Here is an 18,794-nt window from a genome sequence, read left to right as displayed (position 1 = left end):
TCTTCAAGCAAAACTGCATAATTTTTGATTTAAATATTTTGAATAAAGCATGCACTAACGGCAACGCGTTCAGTTCCTAAGAGGAAAGAAATGTAGCTTTAGTGACTTTCGTTAAAATACAGACCCACAAATTATTCCATGATCTTTAGGAGTCTGCTTGCTACTGACAACTACAAAGATGTCTTCACGATAAATTTAGAAAACAACACACGTCTAAAGTATTGTTTCCGTGGAAGGGAGTTATGCGTCTAAAAGCATGGCTTGTTAACTTCCCCATTCTAAGCATCTACATTAGAAAGGATTTATCACAAGGAATGTCATTTCTACAGATTGGGAAACAGGTCCAGAGAGGCAAGCGCTAGGTGCTAGACCCTGTGCTCAAGGTCAAACGGAGAAGTGCTCATAGGTGCTGAGACTAAGGTGGCAACTCCCATCTCCAAAGCGACTGCCTCCTTGCCTCCTGCCATGTGCCCATGGCCTCCCTCCCAGCCATGAGTATCAGCCTTCAGCTCCCTAGGTTCAAGGGTTTTCTCCCTAGAACGGCTCAGCCTTCTATGTATGGCACTGTTCGAATTAGGCCACATGCTACCTCCAGTGAGAGATACAGCTTGCGTGGACAAAGAAAAGGTATTTTAGTCAAAGATTATTATTTTTCAGCTGAACCTGCTGAGAACACAAGGGATATACTAGGTATTCCTACTTTTTGCTCTTTAAAAAGTACGTGGGGAGCCTGGGTGGCTCAGTCGGTTAGGCGCCGACTTTGGCTCAGGTCATGATCTCACGGTTTGGGAGTTCGAGCCCTGCGCCGGGCTCTGTGCTGACAGCTCAGAGCCTGGAGCCTGCTTCTGATTCTGTCTCCCTCTCTCTCTCTGCCCCTTCCTGCTCGTGCTCTGCCTCTCAAAAATAAACAAACATTAAAAAAATTAGTTAAAAAAATAAAATAAAAAGTACTTTATCACAAATGGGCTCTAGGAAGGACGTCAGCCTGTCAAAAAGACTCTTCTATTTGGGGCTCTGGAAACGCAGACCTCATTGCCACATGGCAATCATCCTTACAAATCATCCTTACAATGTATAGAGCCCTTGATGTGTTGAAAGTAATTTCCGGTTGTTATTGTCTAACATGTCAATGGTGGAAAGGAAACACCCTTTCTTTCCAAAACAAGAAAACAGCCTGTAATCAAATGGTTTGTCAACAGCACTAGAATTTTTAATTATCATTAGTCCTCTGCTCTGTCAATTACAAAAGGTTGCCTGCCAGGACATCCTGGGATTCACCTTTATAAAGTCTTGCTACCTAGGGAGTCTTAAAGATAAACGTTGCAGAGAAGAAATTAACAAACGGCCTTTGAGAGTTTCACATTTTTAATGAACAGAAAAAAAAATACCCCTACCCAAGGCCAAGCAGTTTTATCCTGAAAATCATTTTCTAACAGAGCGACTGATTCAGTATCCCTGCACCTGAAAGAGACACAGACTTGGACGCTCTGTAGTTACAACCCACAGGGAAGTTTTAATCTGTTAGCTCCGCTGGCCCCGGCAACGGTTCCCTACCTCCTCCCACCCTGACTGCACGTACGGGAATTTGAAAACCAAGCAGCTCTTGCACAGAGGAGAGCCGGCTTATTAGAGGGCCAACCACTGCAAATTTCTCAGTCTCCTCTGCGTCTGCCCCGCAATAAAACGGAAAACAATTTTTATTGCCCAGAGGATAGGACTGTCTTCTGGGTACCCAACCCTGGAAGTGGTCAGCAAGTTCTGGTTCTGGTTTGAGGGCTATTTCAGAATGCCATTCACTGTTCTTTCCACTTAATTGGTGCCGAGTCTCCATTTTGGAATAGGATTTCGCTCCCTTGCATTCTTTCCATAGGGGGAGAAACAATTTTCCAGGCTCATTTCCCTGAGAATTGCTTACATCTCGACCGCGTTGGTTTAAGTAAACTGTTGATAAGATTGCGGGAATACTAAGGTCTTTACCCTCAAATGCCTGGCAGACAAACACGAGTAAGAAAGGCCACATTTTTAAAGTCAGGGTGTTCAGAAGAACAACCCACATGTATTGGATTGTGCATGGAGAATCTCATGTTTGTGAGATGCTAGACAACCCTGGGGCGCTTGGGAATAGGTTACAAATAATGCAGGCCTGTGTTCTGATTTCCACAGCTTCGTTGTTTGGAGATGCATTTGATGAGTGAACATTCAAAGGCCCGAGGAACATGCCAGAGAGCACAGAGCACCTGCCCGTGACAGCAGAGTGAGCGCTAAAGGGTCGTCTCTGCTAATGAAATGAGAGAACATTTTGACTGCTGTCACGTTGTGTCCAACGACAAGGCTTGGCACCAAATGCAATTCTGAAAATACCGGACTGACTAAAACGTTCCTTTGCAGATGAACTTGTAAACAGAAGGGGGGCTTTAAATCAAGGAGGACTAATTATGGAAGCAGGGGTAAAATTTTTATTTGGACTGAAGCCTAAAGGCCAAACAAGTGGACCCTATGCAGGCAATATTTGGTCTCGTCCAGAGGAAGAGACTGTGGGATTTCATTGTTTCGTGGCAGTAAGTCAGAGGCAGTCCTGGTGCCTCTGTTTTTGGGGTACCACTTTTTTTCTCGTGCACTGATGATAGGATCCTGCTTTGCACACTCTCCTCGTTCCTGGCTCTGTTCTAAAGTTTCAGCTTTCTTGTTTACTTTTGTTTCTTTCTGGGTGAGTCTGTTTTGGAAGTCCTTTTTCCAGGACAAGGTGGAAAAGAAGTGAACAGTGGTGCATAGTGAGGGGAGTAAGTCAGGACTAGATGGTGGTTCCAATGGTGCCTTTAAGTCTTTGGTCATTTAGAGGCTCCTTGCCCAAGGTTGGTCCCTCTTTCCTCTGTGTGCCCAGAGGGAGGATCAGCTTATCTCTGGAGGAAAAAGGAACTTATGTACATATTTATGCTAAGATAGGAGGAAAAAAATATATTGATTCCTCTTGGGGGAATTCAATTTTTATTCATTCATTCATTCATTCATTCATTCCTCCCTCTTGGGAGAATTTTACAGTTTTACAGAGACAGAGGCAGGGTGCGGATTAGCATTTAAATCTAAAGGAATATTACCTAATGAAAAAAGAAAACTAAAAACCTTCTTAAGTAGGAAATCACATCACAAAGTCTGCTTTTGTCTGTGAGGGTTACAAGGACCTGAGACCAACTTGCCCAGACTTTTCTACTCTGTCTCTCCTGGATTTAACATGTTCCTTTCTCTCCCAATATTGAAGATCCCTACATATCTCTATTTCACCTGAAATTTCTTATACTTTCATATAAGCTCATTGACTCTTATTTTTTCACATCAATTTCATCTTGAGCCCATGTGAGGGGACTCAGCCCTGAGCTACCCTAAAGTGAACCAGTGGTTTGATAAATCCAGTGGGCATTTGTTAACTGACACACTAGAACTCTCAGCAGCGTGCAATGTCATTGTCTCCTCCCCCTATCTTGAAACACACTCTGTTCTTGGCTTCTGGGATGCATCTGGCTTTGCTTCTGAGCTCTCCTTTTCTGTGTGTGTGTGTGTGTGTGTGTGTGTGTATGTGTGTGTGTGTGAGAGAGAGAGAGAGAGAGAGACAGAGACAGAGACAGAGAGACAGAGAGATCCTTCTCCTTTCCCTGATTTTTAAATGCTAAAGTTCCTCAAGAATCAGCCCTCAGTACCATGATGCTCTAATTCCCTACTTTCTGCCTCATGCACATCTTTAATTTCACCTACCACGTAAAAGCTCATAATTTCCAAGTAAGTACCAACCTCTCCCCCAAGCTCCAGGCCTGCCCAACCGGTCTCAAGGGCAGCTCATCTATAACCCGAACAAAAATCAATTCACTAGCACTGCCCCCCCCAAACCTGGCCACCATTCAACCTTTCTGCCTTAACGAACGCCCCCGTCTTCCTCTGACCTCCAGAGGCCAAATCCTTGCGCTGGCCTGACCTTGCTCCCCTTCAGCACCAACATCTACATTCGTGCAGAGACCTCCTGGCTTTGCCATCTGACTATCTCTCAAATGCTTTTCTCTATTCACCCAGCCCTCATTCAAGTCCTGTCCACAATCGGCTTTTCCCTGCAAAATACTCTGCTGGTTCTCTCTGCTTTCACTTCACAGTCTTCCAACCCCAGAGGAGAGGATGTTCAATTAGCAGGTCAACCAACTCATCTCTTCTGGTAACTTACAAGCCTGGAGTGATTTTCCTAAATCCTTAACACCCGATCTGACTTTGACTTTCTCGGTCCCAGCCTGACTGCACTTTGGTTCCTTGAATATGCATTCTGTGCATACCCATCTAGAGGGTTTGCAGATGCTATCTGCCTAGCTGCAATGCCCTCTGCATTTACTTGCCCAGCGAATACTAATTATTGCCTAACCAGCTAATTCATTAGAATTCAGCTCAAATCTAGATAAAATGTCACCTCCTCCAGGAAGCTCTCCCAGAACCATTAACGTGTGTCTCTCTCCCTCACGGCACCCCACGCATCATGAAGGCAAGGAGCATGCCTGTTGTATTCACCGCTGTGTATGCAGCATTTTGTAGGAACCCAGAAAGTGTTGAATAAAATGCGTGCATATGACAAAGTGAATGAACACAGCAAAGGCAGGTGCGTGAGGCGCTGCGGACTCATCGCAGGGCCTTTGAATCTATATTCGTAACAAGGGATGTTGTAGATTAAAACACATGACTGGACACTCATTTGTAGCTTTGTATAAATTTCACCATGAGACAGAGTCCCTCATGGAGAACGAAGCTGAGAATCCTCAACTTGGATCATAAATAAACGCATTTACGAATCCACATTCTTCGAGCTGTCAGAGGAGCAAGATGCTTAGTATTAGAAAATAGGCTTCCTACTTAGTCTGCACATTGTGAAACACAGTGCCTGAGTCATCATTCAGTGAATTCCGAAGTGTTTGTTAAACGAACACGTATTCTCACAGGGAAATAACGCATACCTTTCACCACGAATGCTACTTTCCGCTCCAAATAAGCCTTAACGATGCTTAACTTTGATCTGCTGTTGTCTCTTCTAATGTCTTTGTGATTACAACTTCATATTTTAGAAAGAGAAGCCCTTAGTGGATAATTAGCAGCAATCAAGAAAAGCTTAAACATGCCATAAAGGTAAAGATTCTGTCAAGAATAATTTTCTTTGTCGGGAATTTATGTGGTGAGAGGGGCTGAAGGCATATATCCAGCAGCAGGCAAGTTCAAAGAACCATTTCATGAGAACATTGCTCTCAAGCCAACCTTTCTGGACCAGCCACCCACACTGGATGAGAGGAGTGTTTCTGAAAAGGATGGTTTGTACATTTTGTGTAGGAGTCTGCCACTGAAGCCTGATTATGCTAACAGCTAATTAAGTTCTAAACATCTCAACTGCATCTATCTTTATAGTCAGGCCTTTTTTTTTTTTTTTCCTCCTTTTATCCAAATAGTCATAGTCAATGAGACAATACCAACAGTAAGTTCACAGGGATAAATACTGTGATCATTTCAGTCGGACTTTAAGAAATACTACTCTCATCTTTGGTGAATTCGGCAAAATCACGGAGACTCACACGGCAGAGCCAATCAACACGTCGGTTCTCAACGGTACAGATTTTGTGATCTATATAGAAATTTAGAGGCATTACAAGAATGATCCAGGGAATTGAGACCAATTAGAGCGTGCGCCTAGTCCCTGAAGTGGCAAACCTTAGAAGCTCCTTAAATATGAGATGAAGGCACAATATACTTAAGGGGAAGAAATTGAATAAAGAGACAACAGCGTTAACACAGATAGACATTTAAACTTGTTAGTTCAACTAAAAAGCTCTGCCTTGGGAATAATTCACAGTTTACCTCCGAGAGAGAAGACACGTAGTTAAAATGATACTTTCAACCTCAGAAATCTTCAGATATTATTGCTTTTTTCCCATTTTTCAAATAATATTAAGGAACGTGGGTTAGGCATTCATTTGGATTTAATATTAATTGAACTAGAAAACTTTAACCTCTCCTAGCGAACTTATATTCAAGTATAATAACTAATTTATAGTTTATCAAATTTATGGTTCAAGTAATATTTTGAGCCACTTAGATGCAACTAGTCATTTGCTGTTCCTCTTTGTTCTTCAATCGTAATTGAACTTTCTTTTAGCCAAATGTTGCTATTATTTATTTATTTATTTATTTATTTATTTATTTATTTAATTTTTCACGTTTATTTATTCTTGAGAGAGACACAGCGCAAGACCATGAGCAGGGGAAGGGCAGAGTGAGAGAGGGAGACACAGAATCCCAAGCAGGCTCCAGGCTCTGAGCTGTCAGCACGGAGCCCAATGCGGGGCTGAAGCTCACGGACTGTGAGATCATCACCCGAGCCGAAGTTGGACGTTTAACCAACTGAGCCACCCAGGCGCCCCTAAATGTTGCTATTTTTATCAAAATGGTATTTACGGATATTTTCCAGGCTAGGTGAAATTTCATGACATTCTACCAAAGTGAGAGCAGTTTGTCCACATACGAGTAAAGAGTTCCTGGCCAGGTAAAGTTAGTTTTATGTAATCAATATGCAATAATTATCTATAAATCAAGCCATTTATCAAAAGCACTAGGATATACTTCCAGTGATTAATTCCACCAACAGTAACATTCCCTTTACAGCCCTTTATCATTCACAAAGCACTTTTACATACTCCTACCAATTAACTCACAGAAACACCATTTTAAAAGTAAGACGAGGCCATCAAGAGGCAGTGTAACTGGACCAAGACCAGGTGGTTGGAAACGACAAAGGGGGGAAGCAAAGCCCGAGGCTGTGGCCCCACGTTCAGGGTACTCTTCACACAGAATCTGTTCCAGTGAGAAGGATGGTCACCCTTCCTGGCTTGTAATTGTCAGATCTGAACGTTGCCGTATTTGTTTTCCCTGTTGTCTTTGGTTGAAGCAAGTGTGCATGACCTCACAGATGCCCAGAGTTCATGAGATGCAAGCACAGTCATCTTTATAGAGCCAGGAGGACGCTGGGAAGGATACAGCTAAGTCAAGGCGCTTTCCCATCACTGACCCATTTCAAGCCTGTGACCAGACTCAACTTTGGGTCAACAGGACTTACACAAAAACTTTCATTAAAGAATCTAACATCTAGCCGGAGACAGAAATAGACCATAGAATGCTTTAGTTTAAAAGAGGTATGGGGCGCCCAGGTGGCTCAGTCGGTTAAACGTCCAGCTTCAGCTCTGGTTATAATCTCGTGGTTTGTGAGTTCGAGCCCTGTGTTGGGCTCTGTGCTGACAGCTCAGAGCCTGGAGCCTACTTTGGATTCTGTGTCTCCCTCTCTCTCTGCCCCTCCCCCACTTGCACTCTGCCCCCCCTCTCAAAAATAAATAAACATTAAAAAAATAAAATAAAAGAGGTCTGACTTTTTCTAGTAATTGCAAAAATATGTACACAGTTGCTCACGTAGATTTTAGATAAATTTTCAAGATTACCAGCCATTATATATATATACAAAAGGTGTATTATACGACACCTATTTATATGGAATGACCCATGGTAATCTTAATCGACTATATATACTCAAGAAAAAAATGCTAACATAAATTATAAAGATGAATGTTTATATAGCAAATGTTCCTCTAAGGATAAAGTCCAATAATAACAAGGGACTTTTATAACTTTTAAAACTGATAGGGTAGTTTAAATGGCCCCCTCTGCCATCTCAGTAGGATTAGTGCTAATACCAGAAGCTAAACTTAGCATTAATATGTATTTTGACCGAGTGTAGGAAAAAACCCCAGAAAATTAATATCTACCACCCACAGTACAGGCAATCCGATGACTGTGTGCAGTTTGGCGTTAAAACTGCCTAGTGCGATTCCTGAGCAAATCTTGGCAAAGGCACGGCTGCCATTTGACCTCCGGATGTGTGTGTCTGTGTCCCTCCAAAGAGCGGAGGAAACAGAAGCAACCATATGGGGAAGAAATTGTGAATATATTGACAGCTTTGAAGATAATAGAATTTTATCAGTCAAAATGAATTACAGTACTTATTTTTTTTTTCATTCTAGACCAAAGTTTTAATCTTCCTAGATTCTCAAGGCAAAAGCAATTAATTTTTTTTTTTTTTTGGCTTTTGAGGTTACTACAAAACCAACCAAATTCTGCCCCTGAACTATCTTTTTACTGATAAATTTTTGTCAGTTTAATCCTTCAGGTGTCCTGTGTGATATCACTACTAAATTGCTTTCACTTGAATTAGTTTGGGGGGGGGGCAGAAGAGGGGAGACTTATAAAGATTGCCATTTTGTAAAAGAAACCTAGATTTGTGTGTCAGAAAAAGCCAATCTCAAATAATTCCAACTCTTTGTCAAACAAGTTAAGGGTTTTTTTTTTTCATTTTCATTTTAATTTTTAAAAATTTACATCCAAATCAGTTAGCATCTAGTGCAACAATTTCAGGAGTAGATCCCTTAGCGCCCCTTCCCCATTTAGCCCATCCCCCCTCCCCACAACCCCTCCAGTAACCCTCAGTTTGTTCTCCATATTTATGAGTCTCTTCTGTTTTGTCCCCCTCCCTGTTTTTATACTATTTTTGTTTCCCTTCCCTTATGTTCATCTGTTTTGTCTCTTAAAGTCCTCATAGGAGTGAAGTCATAGGATTTTTGTCTCTGACTGACTCATTTCACTTAGCATAATACCCTCCAGTTCCATCCAGGTAGCTGCAAATGGCAAGATCTCACTCAAAAAAAAGTTAAAGGTTTAAAGTGGACACAATTGTATTTATGTTAGTAGATACAAAAAGGATAATTAATGGGATATGTACTATCTCCTATCATTCTGGTAACTTAGTGCCTCGCAGTTCAAGAGAAAGCAACAGAGCAACAGGGTATTTGCAACGGGAAATACTTCAGCTTTGTTATTTCCCCTACAGTTTCACAAACAACTATTGCACACTGTGGCCGCCATTCATCCATCAAGTATTTTCAATGGGAGAAATAATGTTTGCATTCAATTATTTATAGGGGGTTTTAAACTTACCATTTTTCCCTTGTGGAGATGATCTTGCTCCCCAAATTAAGATTTCATGTTTAAGAAGAGACTTACTGAGGAAGCATCCTATGTAGTAACTACCTTGAAATTTGCTAGTTCCCCCCTCTGAAGCAAGTGATTTCTTCTGTCAGAGTGCTGGGATTTGTTACGTCCAACAAAATAGTTAATCTTCTATTTATTCAAAATCGACTTTGAAAAATCAAGACTAAAGTCAAAGGAATAAAAAAGTATCACTTACTTTGCTTTAGCTTCTGCGTCCTCATAGGCTTTATTAGACACGTCATCCAGTCCTCCAATCAAATGCTTGAAAGAGCTGTAAGGAAAAACACAGTAATCAGGATAAATGCTCTGCAGAGTCCTAACAATGGCTACCTCGTCAATGATACATTGAAACAATCTAAAAGGATCTGACTAAAAATGAAGTCAAACATTTAAACCAGATACGTCATTAAGAAACGTATCAGATCATGATACTGTCTCTGACAACGGTGACCTATTCCATCGTGTTTACCTCCGTGGTTCCCAACACCTAGAACTGGACCTGGTGAAAGGAGATATTCAAAGAACGGCTGGGATAAAGTCTGTGACACACAAAAGGACATATGTCACAAAGTGGGTCAACTTTCCTAGGGATCATGACAAGATCTACCAATTATGGAATGCCTACAGCATACCTACTGTAGGCACTCTTCTTTTAATTATCCTGAACATATATTGATTCCAGGTCTACAACACACTGTAAAAGACAAACATTATTATCTCCACGTGCCAAAACTGTAAACTCATCTTCAAAGGCAAAATACATATGCAGAAGACAGGCACATGACAGAGGAGAATTATAGGAGAGTCAACTCGTTTTGGACGGATGAAGATACTGACTTTAGGATCAACCAGGAAGGGTGATACACCGGTGCAAACCCAATCTATCCCATAGCCTACATGGACCTAGAACTGTGTACAGACTTTATATAATGAAGTCTCATCTATTATAGGTCTACAACATAAAATATTACTGGGCCGGCACAAAAGGAAGACACACACACACACATACACACACACACAAGAATTACCCTTGAAAATTACTGAATGCAACCAGATACCAGAACTCTTATGTGCACTACATTCTGGCAAGCAGTGAACTGAACAGAGGAACAAAAGGAAAATCTACATTCAAAGTGCTCACATAACAATCAAGGCCCTCACTTACATGGTGCTTATATGCTGGCTACCACTGAATGCATTTTACATGTAGTAACACACACTTTAATCGTTACAGCAACCCTGTGAGTCAGAATTACCTCCGCTGCATAGATGAGCATTCAAAGGCGTGAGAGGTTATGAAACTGACCTGAAGTCGTACAGCCCAGCAGCGTGAAGGCTGGTAGGGAAGGAGGCCACCATTTCCCCTCATACCCTCAAGACCTACACTGCGGCTTCCGGCCAAATCACTGTGCCTTCACGACAACCCTAAAAGCCCCAGCGACGTCTAGCCTACGCATGGAGAATGGCAAAGAGCTGTAAGGAATTCCATTTTAATTTTAAACCTCTAGAATCTCAATGCACAGAAAAAGCTTCGTGTGAGTATCAAATAATAAAATATGCCTGGTCAGGTCCTGAAACATAGGGTATTTGTTGATTTAAAGTTAAACATTGCTTAACCACTTTGACACACACTGGTTTTTGTTTTTGTTTTTATGAAAAATGTGTCAAGAGAGACTTGACTCTTCCTTGGAGGCTGGCCAAAAGGAGACAGGGCGGGTACGACATCAGTCCTGTGGGTAATGATCTCATCTGGGGGGCAGGGTAAGTGGAATGCTGAGCTAAAACATGAAGTATTTCTAATACAAAAAGGGACCAGAAGGAAGAGACAGAAGACTAAGGAATCAAGAACCACAGAGCATCAAGTTTTCTGAGGTGAACTGCATTAATGAATGTCGAATGAATGGAGGCTGCAAAGGCGATGGTCCCTATACAACTTTCCAAAGACATATAATTAGTGATAAAATAAATGATAAATAATAATCCCCTGCGGGGCTGGTTCAATATCTGCAAAACAATTAATGTGACTCATCACATCAATAAAAGAAAGGACAAGAACCATAGAATCCTCTCGAAAGATGCAGAGAAAGCATGTGACAAAATATAGCATCCTTTCTTGATAAAACCCTCAAGAAAATAGGGATAAAAGGAGCATACCTTGAGATAATAAAAGCCATATATGAACGACCCAATGCTAATATCATCCTCAATGGGGAAAACCTGAGAGCTTTTCCCCTAAGGTCAGGAACGAGACAGGGAATATTCACTCTCACCGCTGTTATTCAACATAGTATTGGAAGTCTTAGGCTCTGCAATCAGACAACACAAAGAAATAAAAGGCATCCAAATGGTCCAGGAGGAGGTCAAACTTTCACTTTTGCAGATGACATGATACTCTATATGGAAAACCCAAAAGATTCCACCAAAAAACTGTTAGAATTGATCCATGAATTCACCAAAGTTGCAGGATATAAAATCAACGCACAGAAATCGGTTGCATTCCTATGCACCAACAATGAAGTGACAGAAAAAGAAATCAAGGAATCAATCCCATTTACAGTTGCACAAAAAAAACCCATAAAATAACTAGGAATATATCTAACCAAAGAGGTGAAAAATCTATACACTGAAAACTATAGAAAGCTTATGAAATAAATTGAAAAAGACACACTAAAAATGGAAAAAGATTCCATGCTCCTCGATAGGAAGAACAAATATTGCTAAAATGTTGATACTACCGAAAGAAATCTACATATTCAATGCAATCCCTATCAAAATAACACCAGCATTCTTCACAGAGCTAGAACAAACAATCCTCAAATTTGTATGGAACCAGAAAAGACCTCAAATAGCCAAAGCGATCTTGAAAAAGAAAACCAAAGCAGGAGGCATCACAATCCCAGACTTCAAGCTATACTACAAAGCTGTCATCATCAAGACAGTATGGTACTGGCACAAAAACAGACACTCAGATCAATGGAACAGAATAGAGAACCTAGAAATGGACGCACAAACGTATGGCCAACTAATCTTTGACAAAGCAGGAAAGAATATCCCATGGAATAAAGACCGTCTTTTCAGCAAGTGGTGCTGGGAAAACTGGACAGCGTCATGCAGAAGAATGAATCTGGACCGCTTTCTTACACCATACACAAAAATAAACTCATAATGGATGAAAGACCTCAATGTAAGACAGGAAGCCATCAAAATCCTCGAGGAGAAAGCAGGCAAAAACCTCCTTGATCTTGGCCGTTGCAACTTCTTAACACGTCTCCAGAGGCAAGGGAAACAAAAGCAAAAATCAGCTACTGGGACCTCATCAAAATAAAAAGCTTCTGCACAGAGAAGGAAACAATCAGCAAAACTAAAAGGCAACTGACAAAATGGGAGAAGATATCTGCAAATGACAGATCAGATAAAGGGTTAGTATCCAAAATCTACAAAGAACTTATCAAACTCAACACCCAAAAAACAAATAATCCAGTGAAGAAATGGGCCAAAGACATGAATAGACACTTCTCCAAAGAAGACATCCAGATGGCCAATCGACACATGAAAAAATGCTCAACATCACTCATCATCCGGGAAATACACATCAAAACCACAATTAGATACCACCTCACACTTGTCAGAATGGCTAACATTAACAACTCAGGCAACAACAGATGTTGGCGAGGATGCGGAGAAAGAGGATCTCTTTTGCATTGTTGGTGGCAAGGCAAGCTGGTGCAGCCACTCTGGAAAACAGTAGGGAGGTTTCTCAAAAAACTAAAAATAGAACTACCCTGTGACCCAGCAATTGCACTACTAGGCATTTATCCACGGGATACAGGTGTGCTGTTTCGAAGGGACACATGCACCCCCATGTTTATAAGAGCACTATCAACAATAGCCAAAGTATGGAAAGAGCCCAAATGTCCATCGATGGATGAATGGACAAAGAAGACGTGGCATATATATATGTGTGTATATATATATATATATATATATATATATATACACACACACATACACACACACAATGGAATATTACTCGGCATCAAAAACAATGAAATCTTGCCATTTGCAACTACATGGATGGAACTGGAGGGTATTATGCTAAGTGAAATGAGTCAGTCAGAGAAAGAGAAAAATCCTATGACTTCACTCCTATGAGGACGTTAAGAGACAAAACAGATGAATGTAAGGGAAGGGAAACAAAAATATTATAAAAACAGGGAGGGGGACAAAACAGAAGAGACTCATAAATATGGACAAAAAACTGAGGGTTACTGGAGGGGCTGTGAGAGGGGGGATGGGCTAAATGGGTCAGGGGCACTAAGGGATCTACTCCTGAAATCATTGTTGCACTAGATGCTAACTAATTGGATGTAAATTTAAAAATAAATAAATAATAATAATCCCCATAGTGGAAATCAGTGTTCAAATACGATTTCTGCCATTGTTCTTAAAATGGTAGAGTTTCCCACCTTCCCATAGAACGTCTCAGTCATTGCCAAGGGAAACTCCCTATGCGAGATGGGTTTAAGATTGTAAAGTAAAGGGGTGCCTGGGTGGCTTAGTCAATTGACTGTCCGCCGTCCGATCTGGTCATGACCTCATGGTTTATGGGTTCGAGCCTGGTGTCAGGCTCTGGGCTGACAGCTTGGAGCCTGGAGCCTGGTTTGGATTCTGTGTCTCCTTCTCTCTCTGCCCCTCCCCCACTTGCACTCTGCCTCTCTGTGCCTCTCAAAAATGAATAACCGTTTAAAAAATTAAAAAAAAATTGTAATGTTAAAGACAGTATTTATTTTATTGTGAAAAAAATCAATAACATCTGGTTGATTTTCTGTTTTTAGAGATAATGTAAGATTTAAGCACAGAGAGTTAAAAGTTTCTTGTTCAAGATGACTCCAATTCTGCAGCACATCTGGGACTAAAATCTGCATTCCCTCATTCCCACTCCTTCCTCTACAATACGTAGATATTTTTAATATAACTAAATCCAAAACATTGTGAAAAGGCACTGACAGAGAGGAAACAAACAGCACGCTGTGGTAAAAACCAAAGAGGAACAGCCTGTATGGGAGCTTTTCAAATACACTCAGACTGTGTTCTTACATGTTTGACATGCAGAGTAATTTGGGGAGTTCAAATAGTTAAAAAAAATTCTTCCTCCTATCTATTTGACCTAAATATATTTTATGCAGGATAGGATACGATCAAAGATTTAGAGGGGGAATGGATGGCAATTACGGTAATGATGAAGGCCTTTATAACTTAAGAAAACCTGTCCACCCCACTAGGGTTGGTTAAAACTATGCAGATCGCTTTTCGAAAAGGCAGTTTCAAATTCCTATTCGCAGAGTATGCAAACGTAAAATGCTCCATCTGGCGAAGCTCTACAGAAAGCATCTAATCACAGGAATGAGTTTAAAAGTAAGTCGAGCCTGATTGGAAAAAAAAAAAACACATTTAGACTGGTTACGAGCTCTTTAGAGACATTTTTGTTAAATCTCAGTCATATCCAATGACAAGCATCACATTTGAAAAGAATGAATAAAAGTGGTACTTCCAGAGTGACTTTTTTGGTGTAAGTTTTAAGAGGCCTTGATTTAAAGTACTAATTTTCTAGGTGGTGCTAATGATTCAATATTTATTATCTTTTGTTTTTACCACTAGATTAGAAAAAATGAAGGGAATAACATCAATTTACAAAGGCCCCTAACTTGATCAACAGGAATTTACTTCTGAAATAAACTCCCTCTAATTAAACAAAATCCTTTCCATTTAAAATGTAATCAATTTATTACTATAGAAAACTTTTAAGAACTGTGAGAAGAAATTAAGAAGGCATCGGATTTCTCCACAAGTAACTAATGGGAATATCTTTACGTATTTCTTTTCACTGTTTTTTTTTTTTTTTTTTTTTTTTTCCCTGCAGAGCTCTATTGTTGTCTATTATAGGGTTGTAATCATAAAGCATCTGTGATTTATGTTGATTTCTACCTTAATATTAGGGCTGAAGTGTATACTTTTATTTTTAAAAACTCATAAGCAGTAGTTTCACAAAGAGTAGGTTATTGTATGTACCTACTCTGGAGAGTACCTACTAATCCATGGCAGACACCAACACACGCACACTTACGCACACACACACACTTACACAGACAGATGAAGAAGTGTGGCAACTGTGTACAAAAACATTTATATTTATACTCTCTATTACAGGTTAGACATATGGAATTTCTTTTCAAAATAAAATATCCAGGACAATCATCTTGGCTTTGAAATTGGAACCATATGTCCTTTGGAAATCATCTTTATTTAGAGAGCAATCCTGGCCAACTAACATTTTTTTGAAACACAGAACAAAGGCTTCCTGCTAATATTCTAAGTGTTCTCCAACAGTAAGCCCAACATTATGCTTCTCTAAAAGTTTAAGAAAATGTGCCATCTTCAAGCTGTATTAGTAAGTTCCAAGTGGTTGTCTCTGTCTGTGTATCCCTGCACTCATCAACGAATAATTTAAGAATCTTGATAAGCTTAATTGACGGTGTTACAGAATTTATTATTCCCGGTGCAAGCATGAATGTTCCATTTTTTTCTTCCTTCTCACAGATTTCCTAAAGGAACACCTGCCATGTTTGTGGACCTACATCAAAGAGACGTTTGGAAAATATTACTATAGGCATCGGACACCTTTTTAAATATTTACTTAGGTCTTGTGACATTTCTTGGCTACTAAGGGAGAGGACTTTTGCTGTTTTATTAAGAAATTATAATGCAATGGTTTAAAAAGTTTAACAACAACTCTAGTCTCTGGGAGACTAGAGAACAAAGTTTGTTTATAAACAAACTCACAATTCGTGTATGAGTTATATTTTAGCCCTGTGAAATAAAAGAGCCAATTTCACATACATTCTAGACATAATTCCAGAATAAATGAAGAAGACGTTAATGAGCAACAGACTTTTATTCAGGGTATTTCAACAACAAAACTTACTGCATGTTGAGGCAGTATTAGTGAGAATCCAATTTTAATGAGCCTTGACAATATTTTAAGGGGGTGGACAAAACGTTATGAGGTGAGAACACAGAAGTAGCAAGAGCAAACGGAAAATGCCTTTTATGTTTAATGCTGGTATTTCCAACATTCTTGCGATGAAGGAGTGGAAAAGAAAGAAGACAGAAAAAGGGACGAAAGGAAGAGGAAAAGAGGGATTGAAAGAAAGGAGGAAGAAGGGAAGGGAGAGGAGAGAAGGAGGAAGCAGAAATGCTCCTTCCACACCGAGAATGGTATTCATAGAAATTCTCCTTCAGAAATATCATAAAAGGCTATGTTTCTTATTCTAGGAAATTTGTCTGTTTCAGAACATGATAGTGACAGTAACTCAGTGGGTAATAATTTCAGTTATTAAGATGCTTTCATTATTAAGCCAAAACATCCTTTTGAACACAGCTGATTACTCAGTGGTGTATCTAAAAAGTGTGTAATTTTGCTCTTTGGTTGCGATATGATGAGACTTCATCTAGAGAGAAACGGGCTATTATGTTATTAGAAGAGTGGTCCGGATACCAGGGGTGAGCATTATCATGTTGCTCAAAAATGACAGCATTTATATTTCACTTTACAGTTTACAAAGCACTTTCTCTAATAATAAATTACGTATGCATTCAATAATACCTATTAATCGATTTAGTCGTCATGATCTTTTCTCCTCTATTCCACCAAATTGTTCAGAGATCTTGTCTAAAAGTGCTTAAAATCATTTTTTTTTCAAATTCAAAATAGGGTGGAAGAAAATCTCCAAACATATTTATAACAGATATTCTTGTTTATATCTTTAAGTAAGATGGTATTCTATTCTTAACAGTTAAAGATGATGAGTCAAAATGAGCCAAAAGTAACATCTTAAACCCGGAACTATTACAAATACTTCACCAGTGCTAAGCAAAATATTTTTTAAGCATTATCTGAACTCTTGACAAAGCTTTCTTAGTTTGAATAGCATATATGATTACAGCCCATTAGACTTCCGTAATTTGAACCTTGCCTAAATCCTTAAAAGTATATTTATAGAAATACGAAGTTAGCATTTCAAATTACTTGGGACATTTGCTACTTAGCTAAGTCCAAGATATCAGAAGCATTCTTTCATTTCTTTGGTATGTTTATGAAGAAAATCTGTTAGTTCCCTTTGTGGCTTCAAATGAAGGCTCTTTGTTACTTATGTTTGATTCTTTTATTTTTTAACTACCACAGTCATAATTATCAATGGTTTATCTTATCAAGTACCATCTGAATATATGTTTCCTTAGAGGGGAAAAGGAGCCCCAAGTTCAATAAAACCAACGAACACTCATATCCTTCCAATTATCCATCCACATCCATCCATCCATCTATCCAACCATCTGCCCACCCACCTATCCTTTCCTTCATCAATTCAGACACACTTATGTGTTTGTGCCATGCCATCTGTAAGGAACAACTGAAGCAACTGTGGTTATGCAACAGGAATAAAATGCACCTTAAAGAAATTTATAGCTTTGTATTATAGAGAAGAAATATAATACAAGATGGGAGGGGAAGAGTGGTTGAATGCTATCAGAAGGAAGGCTCTAGTATCTATACAAAGAACGATATCTATTCAAAAAACATTATGGCAGTAACTTCAGAGAAAGCAGTTACACTTTTATGAGCAAACAGTTTTCTTATCAATTTTTTTATTCTGCATATATGTTTCTATTTGTAGGAGAAAAATCACACACACCAAAGTGTCAGACATCTGTGTCTGTCTTTCCTTTGTAACAATAATCCTTATATATCATGGGGATTATTCATTAAGGAAAACTGATTACAAATAATACACATTTAATTTAAACCATTAACTGATTATAAGCTTTAAAGGAATCAAAAGTGGAAGATAATTCAAAGTGGCCTAATTACCACAGAAATCAAAAGTTAAGACTTGATTTCACAAACTCTGCTAATTCATTTACTATGATTTTTCAGCAACAAAAATCCACATTTTGTGTCTCATATGTCTGTATGGTTAGTTTTTTCCAGGGCAGAGCCTCGATGAGTTGACTAGGCTTATTACATTAGTCAACTGACACAGACTAACTTGAATTTTAATACTTGCTTTTTTTTCTCATCCTAATGGTAATATATTGAAATTTTGAAAGGCACTAAACAACTCCAAAGAATAAAAGATAACTTGTAATTCTACAGCCTTGAGAACACTCATATTTGGGCATGAATTTTCCTAGACATTTTAGAATTCTATTTCAGAGTCAGAACTGTATTGTTTTAGTACTTACTTGACTTCAGGCGATGCCTGCGCTTACATAATAAGCAACTTAATGGTCAAACGAAAAAAAATAACAGTGTAGGACATCCTTGATGATGTAGAAACATACCATAGGGATTAACGAAATGTCTCAATCTCATTTATTTGTTTATTGAGTAATTGTACTGTTGAAACATTTGCAAGAGTTTCTGGCATAAGGTATTATTTCTTACTCTTTTCCAATTTTAATCTGTAACTGTTAAGGATACGTCCCTCCTTAATAAATATTGAATGTAATAAAAGAAAAACTGTGTTTTAAAAGTTTTATTTTGAGATATTTCCCCCTAAACCACTTTGATTTTATAAATATTCCATCTTAACTAGTTATATACAAGATTCCTGTAATATTTTACCCTTATCTAA

At 39.1% G+C, this 18,794-nt stretch overlaps 1 protein-coding gene across 2 annotated transcripts in view; it reads right to left on the bottom strand.

Moving 5' to 3' along the window:
- The window catches only part of PRKG1 (protein kinase cGMP-dependent 1), a 1,158,696-nt gene that overhangs the window by 101,737 nt on the left and 1,038,165 nt on the right, over positions 1-18,794 (bottom strand). For both annotated transcript variants that reach the window (XM_030334044.1, XM_032595293.1), the window contains one exon: positions 9,299-9,373. In XM_030334044.1, the coding sequence (XP_030189904.1) occupies positions 9,299-9,373 (75 nt within the window). The remainder of the gene's footprint in view (positions 1-9,298; positions 9,374-18,794) is intronic.

Source organism: Lynx canadensis, chromosome D2, assembly GCF_007474595.2.
Source record: "Lynx canadensis isolate LIC74 chromosome D2, mLynCan4.pri.v2, whole genome shotgun sequence".
Taxonomy (NCBI): Eukaryota; Metazoa; Chordata; class Mammalia; order Carnivora; family Felidae; genus Lynx; species Lynx canadensis.
This window is presented reverse-complemented; position numbering and strand designations above follow the sequence as displayed.